The following is a 14,648-nucleotide window of genomic DNA, read 5'->3' as shown; positions in this document are numbered from 1 at the left end:
ATTTTGTACATAACCAGAGTGCTGGTTTTTTTTCTTTAAACATACTTGTTTTTGCATACTTGTTATCGAAAATAATAAAGCCTTTCTTACTATGCTTGTAAAAACAAAAAAAATCACTGTAAAAAAAATTGTGAATTGCTGTTCATTTCTACCAATTTATTTCTTTTAATTGTAGTAGTACCATGAACAAAAAATGATAAGAGTTAGAGAAAGTGAATGGGCTTGATTATCACAGCCAGAAGGAAACAGTAGAAGAGAGGGTCAGCTGATGAACCAATAAAGATTAGAGGAGATGTGTGGTGGTCTCCAAGTGCTTCTGGAATAGGGACAGAGATATAAATTGAAACTAAAAGCCTCAAGAATTATCAGAAAGCTGGATGGCAATTACAGTAAGCTATGTGCCCCATAAGGGAATAAAAAGGAAAACTGAACTTTCCACAAACCTGTTTGTCTTCCTCCATTCCCACTCTCTTGTAGTTTTTCTAGCACAACTATAAGTAACCTGTAGACATGCTGAAGTCTTACCCTCTTATTCTCTCTACCTCTTTCCTTTTGGTGTTCGTTGCTGGTGCTGTCCATTGAGCTAGAAGGGGACTTAAGAGGTCATTTAGCTCAGTATTCTTATTTTACAGCTGAGAAAAACTGAGGTCCTGAGAGGTTATGGGACTTGCCTGTGATCATTTGGTGGCAAGCTGGGGTTTGAACAGGTTCTTGATAAAACCAGTGCTCTTTCCATTGTACCAAGCTATCTTAACACTACCTTTCCTCTTTGTGAATTATTCAAGGCAGTAGAAAAGCAGTCTGGATAAAGTTTTTTATACTGAAGTATGACTGTGGATTTATTAATTCCACAAAAGAAGAGTTTGTTATTCCATATGCATCATTAATTGTAGAATGTTCTGGGCTTTTTTGAATGTTTTCTCTTAAAATTGCCCCAATGCTGGAACATGAGGAACTGCAGTTTGGCACCATATCTGAAAGCTCTCCTACACCTGATTGTATCATTGTCCCAGACACAGAGATTCTATCAGACTTCTGTGACCTTGCACAAGTCACTTTCTTGCTGTGGGCCTCATTTTCCTCTTTGTTGTCCCTTCTGCTTTTTTGTCTTTTTACTTTGATTATCTTAAGAGAGACTTTGAGAGTGTCCTTGTATCGATTCTTCTGACCACCATGTGAACACTTGCCTTGTGTAAGTTCTCCATAAAATAGTGTTTTTGGAAAGTGCATGTTTTGCATTCGAACAATGTGGCCAGCCCATCATAATTGTACTCTCTGAAGCAGAGTTTGAATGCTTGACAGTTTATTTTTAAGGAAGGCCCTCGGTGTCTGGAATCTTATCCTGCCAGGTGATCTTCAGAATCTTCCCAAGACAATTCAGATGGAAGCGATTCAGTTTCCTGGCATGGTGCTAGTATTCTGTCCAGGATTCATAGGCATACAACAATGAGGTCAGCCCAGTGGCTCTGTGGACCTTCAGTTTGGTAGTCAGTTTAATACCTTTTCTTTCCCATGCCTTCTTTTGGAGCCTCCCAAACACTGAGCTAGCTCTGTGTGTCAACATCATTATCGATGTGTACATCCCTGGAAAGTACACTACCAAGGTGAGTGAATTTATCCAGTTGTGTGACATGGCAGACACTGGCACAGGACCACTCAGGATGGCATGCCCATATCAGAAAAGGTACTGTACCCTATGAGCAAAGCAAAGTAAAGCAGCTCAGAGGAAATACAGGATGCACAAATTTAGAGAGTCTACCCCAAATGTTCACGTGCACTGTTTGTGCCTGACCTGTGGTAGAGACTTCTGAGCTCGTATTGGTCTGATCAGCCACAGTTGGACACATTGTGACTTGACTCTAGCACAGTGATGTCATTTTGGTCCTCTTCGAGAATGAAGGACAGCAACCAGCCAACCAACTTTGACTGTGCTTCTCTGAGACCACTCTGCCACTTCATATTTCATTGCTATTCAGTATCAGTACTGGAATATTAATTAGCTGGCTTTCTGTGAATCCTTGAGTAATAGCATTAATACTTTTATTTCCATTTCTGTTTTGAGTCATCGCCCATTCCCCAAGTTTGCAGAGCATTTATCATCAGTATTTAACATTGTATTCTAATAAATAGCATTAGTTAAATATTACTCACAAAAACTTTAACTATTGCTGAGATACTCATTAAATTCCTTTTTTTGTAGGCTAAATTTCCATTTGTAATGAGTTTGCTTTCATTTTTCTCATTAAAAGCAGACATAATGTTATAAAAATGAAGAAAAATGGAGCATGGTGGCTTTTGCCTATAATCTCTGAGTCTGGGAGTCTTTTAAACTCAGGAGTTCAGAGCTGCAGTGGACTAAAACCAATTGGTTATCTGTACTAGGTTTGGCACCAGTATGGGTGAGCTCCCAGGAAAAGGGGCCCATTAAGCTGTGGCTGCCTAAGGAGAAGCAAGCTGGCCTAGGTGAGAAAAACTGAGTTGATCTGTTGTTCCTGTGCTGATCATTACTGGGCTAAGCCTGTAGGTGGCAATTTCAGTTCTAGCCTGGGTGAGATAGGAAGCTGTAGTCTCTAGAAAAAAGACCTTTCCTTTAGGATAAAAGAGGGGGTATAGAATTTTTATTGTTGAATATTTTTGAAGTGTCATATTTTTGGTTTGGCTAGGTTTGTAATAATTTGTTTAAATTTTTTTTTTCTGTTTTTGTGTTTAGAATTGAAGATTGTGTCACCTGGCCTCTACTCCAGCAGTTTCTCTGTTCTGTGATCAATGTGACTCACTTGACCACCATCAGTTAACGAGATGAGCCAGGATCGTGGAAAATATGACTTTTATATTGGTCTGGGATTGGCTATGAGCTCCAGCATATTCATTGGAGGAAGCTTCATTTTAAAAAAGAAGGGTCTCTTAAGGCTAGCCAGAAAAGGCTCCATGAGAGCAGGTAGGTTACATGTGTCTTTTATTTTTTCTATAAAGATTCATTTTCAGTAAAATTATTTTGTAGGTTCATAGGCTATTTATATTTAGTTTGCTCTCCTTCCTTCCCCCAATTTGGAATAGAGTTCTGTATTGCTAACAGAATAAGAGGAATCAGCTTTGTAATAAAACAGATTCCCCCCCCCCAAAAAAAAAAGTGTTCTCCTCAAGGACAAAAATGTTATCCCTTCTTGCAGCTGCTTGCTTGATTTCTTCACTTTCCCTTCTCTGTAAATTGTGCTGTTCCTAAGTACATAAGACCAAGAGAAGAGTACAAGGATAATATACTGTTTGTAGGTAGGTGGGAGGGTAGGTAGATGTAGCCAAATAACATGGTAAGTGGTTGACTACTCCAGGGTGTTTGATTCTGTGCTAGTTAGTTTTTTAAATCAGTGGCTTGAATAAAGGCATAGGTGGTTTGTTTATCACATTTGCAGATGATTTGGGTGGGATAGTTAAGTCAGAATCCAAAAAATATTGATAAGCTGTTGAACTGGTTGAGTCTAATAAGATGAAATGCATTAAGGAAAAATGGAGAGTCTTATACTGGAATATAAAATTTTCAGTTTTTCTTCCTTTTCAGGAGGAGCAGGGCAGGGAAAAAGATCTGGGGGGTATTAGTGGACTGCCAGATCAGTGAGTCAGCAATATAATGTAGTGGCCAAAAGAGCTAATGCAAATTTGACTTCATTAAAAGAGTCATAGTTCCAAGAATAAGGAATTGATAGCTCTCCTGAACTCTGCCCTCACTGGAATATTGTATTTCGTTTTGGATACTACTGTGTAGGAATGATATTGATAAATTGGACAGTGTGTGGTGGTGGGCACCCAGGAATGGTGATGCGTTTGAGAGTTGGTAGAAGTTGCAAGGGGCCACTTTAGGTTTAATTTCAGGAAAAACTTCCAAACAAGTAGAATTGTCCAGAAGTGGAACAGGCTGCCTCAAGAGGTGCTGGGCTCTACCTTCTTGAAGGCCTTCAAATAGAGACCAGTATGGGGAATTCTTTTGGGTAAGTGTTGATTGGATTCCGTGGTCAGTGATTTTTCCTTCCAGTTTTCAAATTCTGTTAGTCTGTCAAATTTCCTTATGGATTTGGGTTGTATAAAACTTGATCTATAATCTTATTCTCTAAGTGGTAGCAAAGGTGAGAGAGATCTTGTGGAAAAATAGGAGAAAAGAACAAAACTGCCAAAGATGAAGAGAATTGTGATGATAAAAGTGAATAAATGATTTTTATTTGAATTGAGAGAAGTCTTTTAAAAAGCTTTCATGATGAATACATTTAATATAGGCTTTTTCCAGTGAATATTTATATTTCCCTTTTCTGGGAAACATCGTTTTAGAGGCATACTTTAATCCATTGTGATAAACATTACTATACACCTTCATTTATTCTTTTTTAATATTTCACTCTTATACGTATGTTTGCCCTATAAATTTGACAGTTTTTTTGCATGTTTGTGAAAATATTTTGAAGATACGATTCTCCTTAGTTTTTGAACACTTTCCCACGTATTCCCCTTATATTTTTACATATCCTTATTGATTGTGGTTAGAATGTTTAGAGTCTGATGATCTTCCAAAGTTCTAAAAAATACTTTTTCTTCGTTTCCAGGTCAAGGTGGCCATGCATATCTTAAAGAGTGGTTATGGTGGGCTGGACTTCTTTCAAGTATGTATTAAATAAAATGACCAGGAAATATTACATTTCTGTATTCAAATGTTTTTTTACACCACCCCTGGATTATTAGCACAGATGTGAAAGCAGTTTTATGTAAAAAAATTTAATCTATCCTATTTTATTCCAGAATTAAAAGTTTTAAGATAACTGTTAGATTGTTATTTTACCCATCTGTATCAAGCAAATTATTGTTGTTAACATCCTTCTCCTCCCTCAGTATGACAGGTGTTCTTTGAGAACTTTGAAAACTTGATAGCTAGCATTGTCATTTGTTGTTAAAATATTAGCAGCAGCAGCATTGGATGGCTCACAAAAATATTCTGCCATTTATTTTAAGTGGTGGTATATTTTTCTGAACCATCCAGTGCTTATTGTTTATTATATTCTGAAAACAAAAAAATAATTTGAATTTCATTAGGATATTTTAAAGAAGAAATTAAAAAAAGAAATCTTTTCTCCTGTAATTCTTTATCACAAATTGAAGTTGTTTATAGTTTTCAGGCATGTTTTTAATTATTTTTAAGGGGAATTCAAAAGAATGGTGATTCTGAATGCTGAAGACATTTGGCACTTAAATTGTTAGCATTCTGTAAATATTTTTTTTTTAGCTTTTGAGTTTTATTTTATAAACAATTTTTTTTAACATGTGTTTTTAAAACTTTGGGTTACAAATTTTCTCCCTTCCTCCCTCCCCACCCACTGTCATTGAAAAACTAAGTATATTTCCCTTCATCCTATCCTACACCCCATTTATTCTATTCTCTCTTTTGTCCCTGTTCCTCCTCAGACGTGTTTGCTTCTGATTATCCCCTACTCCCATCTGCCCTTCCCTCTGTCAACTCCCTGCTCTCTTGTCCCCTTCCCGCCTTATTTTCCTGTAGGGTAAGATAGGTTTCCATACCCCATTGTGTATGTTATTCCCTCCTTAAGCCAAATCCTGTGACAATAAGATTCACTCATTTCCCTCTCACCCCCCCATTTCCCCTCCACTGTAAAAGCCTTTTCTTGTCTGTTTCATGTGAGATAATTTACCCCATTCTGCTTTCCCTTTCTCCTTCTCCCAGTATAATTCTTGCTCACCCCTTAATTTTATTTACCAGGTATCACCCCTTCATCTTCAACTCACCCTGTGCCCCCTATCTATGTATCTGTGTATGTATCTGTCTATCTATCTATCTACATATAATTTTTTTCCCTCCCACTACCCTAATACTGACAAAGGACTCATAAGTTAACAAATATCATCTTTCCATGCAGAATGTAAACAGTTCAACCTTAATAAGTCTCTTATGATTTTTCTTTCCTGTTTACCTCTTCATGTTCCACTTGAGTCTTGTATTTGAAAGTCAAATATTTTATTCAGCTCTGAGCATTCTGTAATTTTTTATTGCCCCAAGTTGGAACCAAAAGAAACCTTGAAATACATTTTATTAATGCCTTTTGTCTTTGCAGCAATCATTTGGCCAGGGTGGAAACAGATTCTCCTTCCTTCAGATTATACTTTTCGTTGTTAACTTTATTTACTATATTATATTATGTATTTATATAGTATATATACTATATATATAATATACTATATTGTTTACTTTTCCCTTCTACTTTACCCCTCCCCCCAAATTAAAATATAATAAAAAACACCCAATACAGAGACAATAAATTATGATATAAAACATTAAAATGTGAAAACTAGCTGCTTTATTTAAGCTTCTTCATTTAAAAAAAAAATCAAGTTGAGTATATTACACTATGCCACAGATGTGTCAGACTTACTGGACTGAAACTTCCTGGGAATTATTTAACAAAATAAATAAAAATACAACAGAGATAATGTTAATTTGTAGCTTTTTAAAGTAAATATATGGTCTGTTTTATCCAGTTTTATTTTAGTTTTGACACCACTATTATATACTGTTGCCCTCTGATTATGACTAGTAGGATTCTCTTTCATTTCATTTGCTGTGTTTAAAAAAAGTTTATTGTGCCTTAGCTGATCTGCACTATTTGTATTTGTTTCACTGTAGGACCTCTATAGTTAAAGTGTCTTATTATTACTTTTTGCACCCTAAATTTAGGCATTAACTTTACATGCTCTCTGTATTATTTCAGTTAAGCCCTTTGGTTTTATATAGCTTTTTCTAGTGGTTTGTTGTATTATTCCAGAAAATTTTCTTTAACAAGGTAATAAGAACTCCCAAAAATTAAACCAGAAAGGTAATCAGAATACGTGAGCAAATAAAATAATCCATACATAATATTGCATAAAGCTTAAGTTGTAACTTGTATTTATACCACATATTAATATAAGATTTTTTAAAAATTCACAATTTTGATCTATAACAGTGAAATTGACACTTTTTTTTAAATTCAACCCACAGTGGGAGCTGGTGAAGTGGCCAACTTTGCTGCTTATGCATTTGCACCAGCCACGTTAGTGACGCCATTAGGAGCTCTTAGTGTTCTTGTGAGGTAAGAAAAATCTTTTTACTTGGTAAGAACAGAAATTTCCTTTTTTTCCCCTCTTTTCATTTTTTAAATTTTTTGTTATTTTGATTTATGAATAATCACTTCCATATGCTTTTGAGTTTAAAATTTTTCTCCCCCTTCCTCCCCACCACCCTCCCCAAGATGTCCCACAGTGTGATAGAGGTTATACATATACCTTTCTATTAAACATATTTTCACATTGGTGATCTTGTAATTAAGAATTAGAACCAATAGGAGGAACCACCAGAAAGAGGAAACAAAACTCAACAGAAGAAGAAGAAAAAATAGCAAATAGTATGTTTCGATCTTCATTCAAACTCCATAGTTCTTTCTTTGGGTGTGGATAGCATTTTCCATCACGAGGCCTTTGGAGATATCTTAGATCCTTGTATTGCTGGGAAGGGTTAAGTTTATCAATATTAGCCATCGCACAACATGGCTGTTATTGTGTATGACGTTTCTTGGTTCTGCTCACTTCACTCAGCATCAGATCAGACCATACAAATCTTTCCAGGTTTTTTGAAGTCAGCCTAAGAACAGAAATTTCACATGTAAAATTTGTAATAGTATTTTCAGGCTCAATTTTATTATTACCTGGTTTTGTTTATGAATCTTTTATTTGTTAAGTAACAAGTGGGCTTTGGTTGTTACTGTTAGATCACTAATGTTAAGTTAAAAGTCTAGGGGCAGCTAGATGGCGCAGTGGATAGAGCACTGGCCCTATAGTTAGGAGGACCCGAGTTCAAATCCCACCTCAGACACATAATACTTACCAGTGGTGTGACTCTGGACAAATCACTTAACTCCCATTGCATAGCAAACACACACACACATTCTCTCTCTCTCTCTCTGTCACACACACACATACACACACACACACACACACACAAAATATTTTGGGGGCAGCTAGGTGGCACAGTGGATAGAGCACCAGCCCTGAAGTCAGGAGGACCTGAGTTCAAATGCGGCCTCAGATTAAACACTTGACACTTACTAGCTGTGTAACCTTGGGCAAGTCACTTAACCCCAGTTGCCTTTAAAAAAAAAAGTTAAACGTCTTAGTATAAGCAGAAATCATTGTAAGGGCCCAGTGGAAATCAGTAGTTGGTGATTTATAGATTCTATAATCACAAAATTATAAGACTTGTACCAGATTATTCATTTAATTCAGTTCAACAAGCATTTTTACTTTTCACAAAGTTAAATAATTCTCTGGAAATATTATTCTTGACAAGTAGCATTTTGTTTGGAATGAGATCTAAAATTATGGTGTGGTCATTCATTATTTTTTATTAGCTCTCAGACTTTTCTCCCCCACTGTTTGAATGGGTATTTGTTTCACATATGCTATAAAGCTAGAAAGAGAAAAGATAAACTGTTGCCCGCAACCAGATTGTACACTGAACGGAGAGGCGTGAAATAAACTTGAGTTTATTCATCTGAGGGTACAGGATATATAGAGAAAATCTAGCCTAACTTCAAAGAGTCCTCCCCGTGACATACTCCCCAGAACATCTGCTGAGGACGTGACAACATAAATTTCCTTGATATCAGGGTTCCTAGATTGGGTTGTAAATTCCAAGGTTTTCCCAGGCGCCTTGGCACCACCTGCATAGAGGAGTGAATGTGTAAATCTAAGGTTCAAAGAGTGAGAAGGAATGTCTCAGGAACCTCCTAATCAGGAAGGGATTGGAGAGCCGTACCTCTTAATCATTGAGCTCTTTCGGGTAAAAGCCTGGGCAGAGGTCAAACTCTGCCTTGAATTTTAAACCCTTATCAGACTCTTAAGATTGGCCCTCAACAATAAACTAATTATTTTTAATATCTGGGATTTTTTTTTCTTTATAGTGCCATTCTTTCGTCATACTTTCTAAATGAAAGACTTAATCTTCATGGAAAAATTGGATGTTTATTAAGTATTTTAGGGTCTACTGTTATGGTAATTCATGCTCCAAAAGAGGAGGAGATAGAGACCTTAAATGAGATGTCTCATAAGCTGGGTGATCCAGGTAAGAAAAAGATCATGTAAAGTCTCCTTTTGGCATTATTTTTCAAGTTATCCATTTCAGATTTGGGCTTTACCTTTTGGGCAAATTCCGTATGATTTCTCCTGTTGCTACTTGCTATGACAGTTGCCTCCTGTGCTCCTAGATATCTCAGAAATAATGTCCTTTGAGCACAAAATTAACTAATTTATATTTTTATGTCGTTTTTGTGAAGCTGTTTATATTTAACATTTGTGTATTTAATTGCTCCCTCTTTGCTGTTTTCTCTTTTTATTGTTCTTTGGTATTTATTTTATTACTCTGGAGAGTGTCAGAATAGAAGGGGCTCTCCAGGCCCAGAAGTAGATCATGTTAGAAGAATGGAATATACAAAGAACTTGAGCTTTGTAACTATTTCTTGTTTTAAAGTGCAGGCAAACAAAGTACTCCCTTTACACAAATTGCTCTTTATAAGACTGGATTAGCAGCACAACTATAACGTAGATTGAGATACACATTTTTTTTTGCTTTTAACAAAAATGTAATAAATTTTCCCCACTGTAGTTAGGTTGAAAGCAGATGTAGAAATTTACTCTTCACTTGAGAGTAATTGGCATCGTGTATTGGGAAGACTAGCCAGAGAGCAGGAGACGTGAGTTGTGGACTAGCTCTGCTGCATGATAACTTTGTGACCTAGGGGCAGTCACTTTATCTTGGAGACCTTCAATTTCCTCCTCTGTAAAATAAGTTGAATTACAGTTCTGTAGTCTGAAGTCGTTCTGCCCCCTTTTTTCCTAGGCTATGTTACAAAATGCCAGAGGTTTCTCTTAGCCTTAACATTTTTAACTAAATATTACCCTTCTTCTCTCCTCCAGGTTTTGTGGTCTTTGCAACATTGATTGTCATTGTGTCCTTGATATTAATTTTTGTGGTAGGACCTCGCCATGGACAAACAAACATTCTTGTTTACATAACAATCTGCTCTGTAATTGGAGCATTTTCCGTGTCTTGTGTTAAAGGCCTTGGAATTGCTATTAAAGAACTTTTTGCAGGGAAGCCTGTACTGAGACACCCACTGTCCTGGATTCTACTGCTAAGCCTTATACTCTGTGTAAGTACACAGATCAATTATTTAAACAAGGCCCTGGATATATTTAATACATCCATAGTGACTCCAATATATTATGTATTCTTCACTACATCTGTTTTAACTTGTTCAGCTATTCTTTTTAAAGAGTGGCAAAACATGCCTGTTGATGACATCATTGGCACTTTGAGTGGCTTCCTTACAATCATTGTGGGAATCTTTTTATTGCATGCCTTTAAAGATGTCAATTTTAATTTAGCAAGTCTGCCTGTGTCTTTTAGAAAAGATGAAAAAGTAGTGAATGGCAATCTGTCCAACTTGTATGAAGTCTTTAATAATGAAGAAAGCTTAGCCTGCGGAAGTGAGCAACAAACTGGTGAAAACATCTCTAGAAGAAATGGAAATCTGATGACTTTTTGAAAATAGATAGAATTTTTTAAAGACTTAATCTGTAATTGTGTGTGTGATTTTGTTTTTGTTTTGGTTTTTGCTGTAAAATGAGCTTGTCTGAAAATAGAACTTGTCATTTTAAATGCTGTCTAGAGACAATCTTTTTTTTTTTGATGGTTTCACTAATTTGGACAAGAACAATAATGACTTTACTTTTCTTATATATGAAGTATAAGACAATTCACTAAGATGACCTAAATATGGTTGGTTTGGGGTTCTGTTAACACTGTATAATTGTATGATTTTAAATTTCAAATCTTTCATCAAAAAAAAGAAACAGCTTATTGCACTGAGAGTTTTAATTATAAAAAGTAAAATGCTTTATTTCTTCATTGTTGATAAAGATTGAAATGAACACTTGTCATTTACCAAATGACAATGCATTAACATTTCCTTAATCTTCTTCCAGTATGTGGAAGAACAAAATGTTCCAATATAGTATCCTGTGGATTACACAGTTATGACTCATGTTGGATGAGTCATGAATTAGTTTATAATTGACATTAATAGATTATGGAAAATGAGAAATATAGTTACTTTAATTTTGAAGTATTTTGAATGAATCTTAAGTTAGGTAAAATGGATAAGAAATAGAGTAATTTTTGGCTCAACTGTAAGGGTGATTTTCTGATATGTTGTTTGCGTTGTCAAGTGAATACAGTGTCCCTGTAAAATATTTAGGTATTTATGAATGATTCAGTTACTACTTTGAAAATATTTAATGTACAAATTTGAGGAATTTCTTTAAAATGCAGTTTAACAGTTCTTTGCAAAACATTCCCTTGTGCCTTGCTGACCTTAAAGCATTATATGAATATGAGTTATTACCAATAATTTTTCATTTTGTAATATTATTAATGTTGTATTGTAGTACCAGTTATTTTACTCTGGAAGGACTTCTGAAATCCCTTAACCTATTGAGATTTGTGTGGCAGTTTCATTCTCATAGTCACTTAGAAACTTGAATGTTGTTCAGGATATAATGAGGATGGGATTTCAGTTTCTAGAGGGTGGAGAAACTTAAATACATTTGTAAACTTGTATTTCCATGTAGCAGTTCATATTAGTTCATTTGATACTCACAACAATGGAGTGAGGCCAGTTAGTATGCCATCCGTGAGGAAAGAGTTACTGGTTAAGTGAGGAAGCCAAGAATGTATCCAGTCTTCTTTTCCCTAAGCCATAAATGTATTTTTGAAATACTTTTTGAGAAACAAATTGAGAGAAGAAATTACTTTTCCAGAAGCCAAAGATTGGCAGAACTGATTTAATTACCATCTTTTTCCTAAGATTGTTTGTGGAATTTAGAGACAAATTCTCAGCCTAGTTTCCTGATAACCAGATATATGATCCTGGAACTTAATTCTCTGTTTTCTAATGTAATATATGTAATTATCATCTATAACACGTTTTTTGAAACAAATAATAATTTTGCTGGATAATCCTGAAAGTAGACAAAAGGGGAAAAAGTTTGAGTTGAACCTTTTTTTCCAAATTGATAACTTTAGAGAATAAGTTTTAGTAAAATGAATTACTGCTTCTGTCATGTAAATTTTACAAGATTTAGATTAATAAGTGTTTAATCAAGTGTATGTAGGAATAAATACTGCTATCACTTGAGCCTTCATGAACACTGTTCACAATATCTATGACAGTGTTTCTAGGAATCTTTTATTTATTTATTTATTTGGGGATCTTTTTTTCCCAGTTCCAAGTTAACAGCAGAGCAAAAGAAACTACCTGACTTAATATTTATAAATGATACCAATGTGAAATTTAAAGTTAAAACCCCTAAATTTACATAGCCATTTAAAAATTACAGCCCCTCAGAATTGAAGAGTTAGAAGAGACCCCAGATACCGTTCAGTCTAACCTATATAGGAAAACAGTTCCCCTTTAGCAACGTAGCCAATAAGTGGTTATCCAGCTTTTGTTTGAAGACTTGGAGGAAGGGAAGATCATTCACAACAATACTCAGGCAGTCCATCTCACTTTTGGTTAGCTTCAAGTGTTCAGAATTTTTTCTGGATATCAAGCCTTAATTTGCCTCTTCAAGCCATTGTTCCTAGTTTTGCCCTCTGAGATCAAGCTCAAAGAAACCTTAATTCCTTTTCCACTTGGCAGCCTTTCAGATTTAATCAGATTGAGTTGCATTCTCTTGAGTCTCCTGGTTTCTTCCACCACTTCTTATTTGGCTTATCACTTATCTATATCCTTCCTAAATTGGGGTGCCCACAGCCAAAAACAGTAATCCAGAGCAGGTCTCACAAGGACAGAAGATAAGTGGGTTGTCACACTTCCTTGTGCTTGCAAATGATGTTTCTCTTAATGGAGTCCATGATTATGTTAAGTTTTTTGACCACTCTACAGCTTTCTTGTCTGCCATCTGTATCACACTGTTGATTTGTGTTGAGCTTATTGTGGTCCAGTAAAATCCCCAGCTCTTTCTCAAACTGCTACCTAGCTATACCTCCCTGACTTTGTCAGTGTGAGGTGGATTTTTTTTTGTACTCTAGTCTTGTGTGAGGCTTTATGTCATTTATCTCTCTTAAATTTCAGTTTAGCTGAGTGTTCCTAGCCAGATCACTTTTGGATTTTAATGTGTCATCTAGAATTCTGGCTGTCCTTCCCAGTTTTGTTACTTGCAAATTTGATGAGGATGCCACCTATGCCTTTATCCAAGCTACTGATAGCCATTCTCAATTGATATGTAATTAATTATCAATGAATATTCTTTGGGTTATATAGCCTTTTAGAATCTACTTACTTGTTCAGCCAGCCCACAACTCGCCATATTTTCTGCAACAGTATGAGATATTATCACATGCTTTTTCTAGGATCTAGGCAATATATAGCATTCTCCTGATTTAACAATTTACAAATTCCTGTTCTTGATGAAGTCATGATTTTAGAATTTTGTCAAGAATTAAAGTAAAACTTGGTAACCTGCTGTTTTCAGTTTTCTTTTAGACAGCATTTACTTTTCTCCAGTCTTGAGATATTCCTGTTTTCCACAGCCTTCTGGATATCAGACAGTGGCTCAGCAGTCATATCTACAAGTTTTTTCATAGTACCTGAGGATGTAGTCCTTTTGAGCCAGGTGACATGAACTCATAAAGAACAGCTAGGTGCAGCTTTCTTGCTATCTCCTTCTTTGAGCATTAAACTCCCTTTTAGCTTCCGTTCCAGTCATGGAAAGGTCATGCTCCTCGGCAGGCAGAGAAAATAAGCATAATAAAAATTGAATATTTCTGCCTTTTCTGTACTGTCAGTTATTATTCCTGTCACACTGGAAAGTTAGTTCACCTAGCTCTCTTTTGATCCCTCTTTCTTTCCCAGTATAGGTAATGAGAAACACATTTTCTTGTCCTTTCTCTTGCTGGCCTCAGCTTATTCTGAGATTTAGCATTCCCAATACACTTCTTAAAGGATTGTGCTATGCCTTTGCTTCTGTTCCCTACTCGTCTTCCCCCCCCCCCACCAATATAAGTGGGTGTTGAGTGATTGTACTTCTCCAATTCTTTTGGCAAACTTCCTCAGAAGAATGTCATATCCTCAGGACTTCATTATTTAGAACCTCTCATCCCTCCAGGATTAACTTTTCATTAGCATTTCAGGCCATAGGATCCTAACAACCCATCGTTCCCATTAAATCTTTGAAGTCTATTTTCCTTAAATGTAGACCAAATGTCAGACCATGTCTCTCACTTTATTACAAATTTTAATGGGTGAAAATGATGAGGATCTTCTTGCAGTGGTGTCAAACTCAGATAAAAACAGGGTTCACTGATCTGTACATAAAGATTGCTGTGGGCTTCATGTTAACTTAGTTTTAAAATGTAGTATTATGTGGTGTTATGTTTGTATTTTGTTGAATATTTCCCAATTACATCTTAATTTGGTTCAGGCCACAGTTGTGGGTGTTGTGGCTATTTGTTTTGACACCCCTGTTGTAGATGAGTGATCACTCCCAGGTAGTGTTCCTCC

At 35.8% G+C, this 14,648-nt stretch overlaps 1 protein-coding gene across 1 annotated transcript in view; it reads left to right on the top strand.

The window, feature by feature from the left end:
• NIPA2 (NIPA magnesium transporter 2) overlaps positions 1 to 10,744 on the top strand; it is a 34,671-nt gene extending 23,927 nt beyond the window's left edge. The window contains exons 2-6 of the mRNA XM_020992894.2: positions 2,711 to 2,938; positions 4,590 to 4,646; positions 7,031 to 7,121; positions 8,988 to 9,148; positions 10,000 to 10,744. Coding sequence (XP_020848553.1) covers positions 2,800 to 2,938; positions 4,590 to 4,646; positions 7,031 to 7,121; positions 8,988 to 9,148; positions 10,000 to 10,631 — 1,080 coding nt within the window. The 5' untranslated portion in view covers positions 2,711 to 2,799 and the 3' untranslated portion in view covers positions 10,632 to 10,744. The remainder of the gene's footprint in view (positions 1 to 2,710; positions 2,939 to 4,589; positions 4,647 to 7,030; positions 7,122 to 8,987; positions 9,149 to 9,999) is intronic.
• Positions 10,745 to 14,648: the final 3,904 nt, after the last annotated feature.

Source organism: Phascolarctos cinereus, unplaced genomic scaffold, assembly GCF_003287225.1.
Source record: "Phascolarctos cinereus isolate Bilbo 61053 unplaced genomic scaffold, phaCin_HiC Scaffold_726;HRSCAF=1367, whole genome shotgun sequence".
NCBI classification, from domain to species: Eukaryota; Metazoa; Chordata; class Mammalia; order Diprotodontia; family Phascolarctidae; genus Phascolarctos; species Phascolarctos cinereus.
The sequence above is the reverse complement of the archived record's forward strand: the minus strand, read 5'-3'. Positions and strand labels throughout refer to the sequence as shown.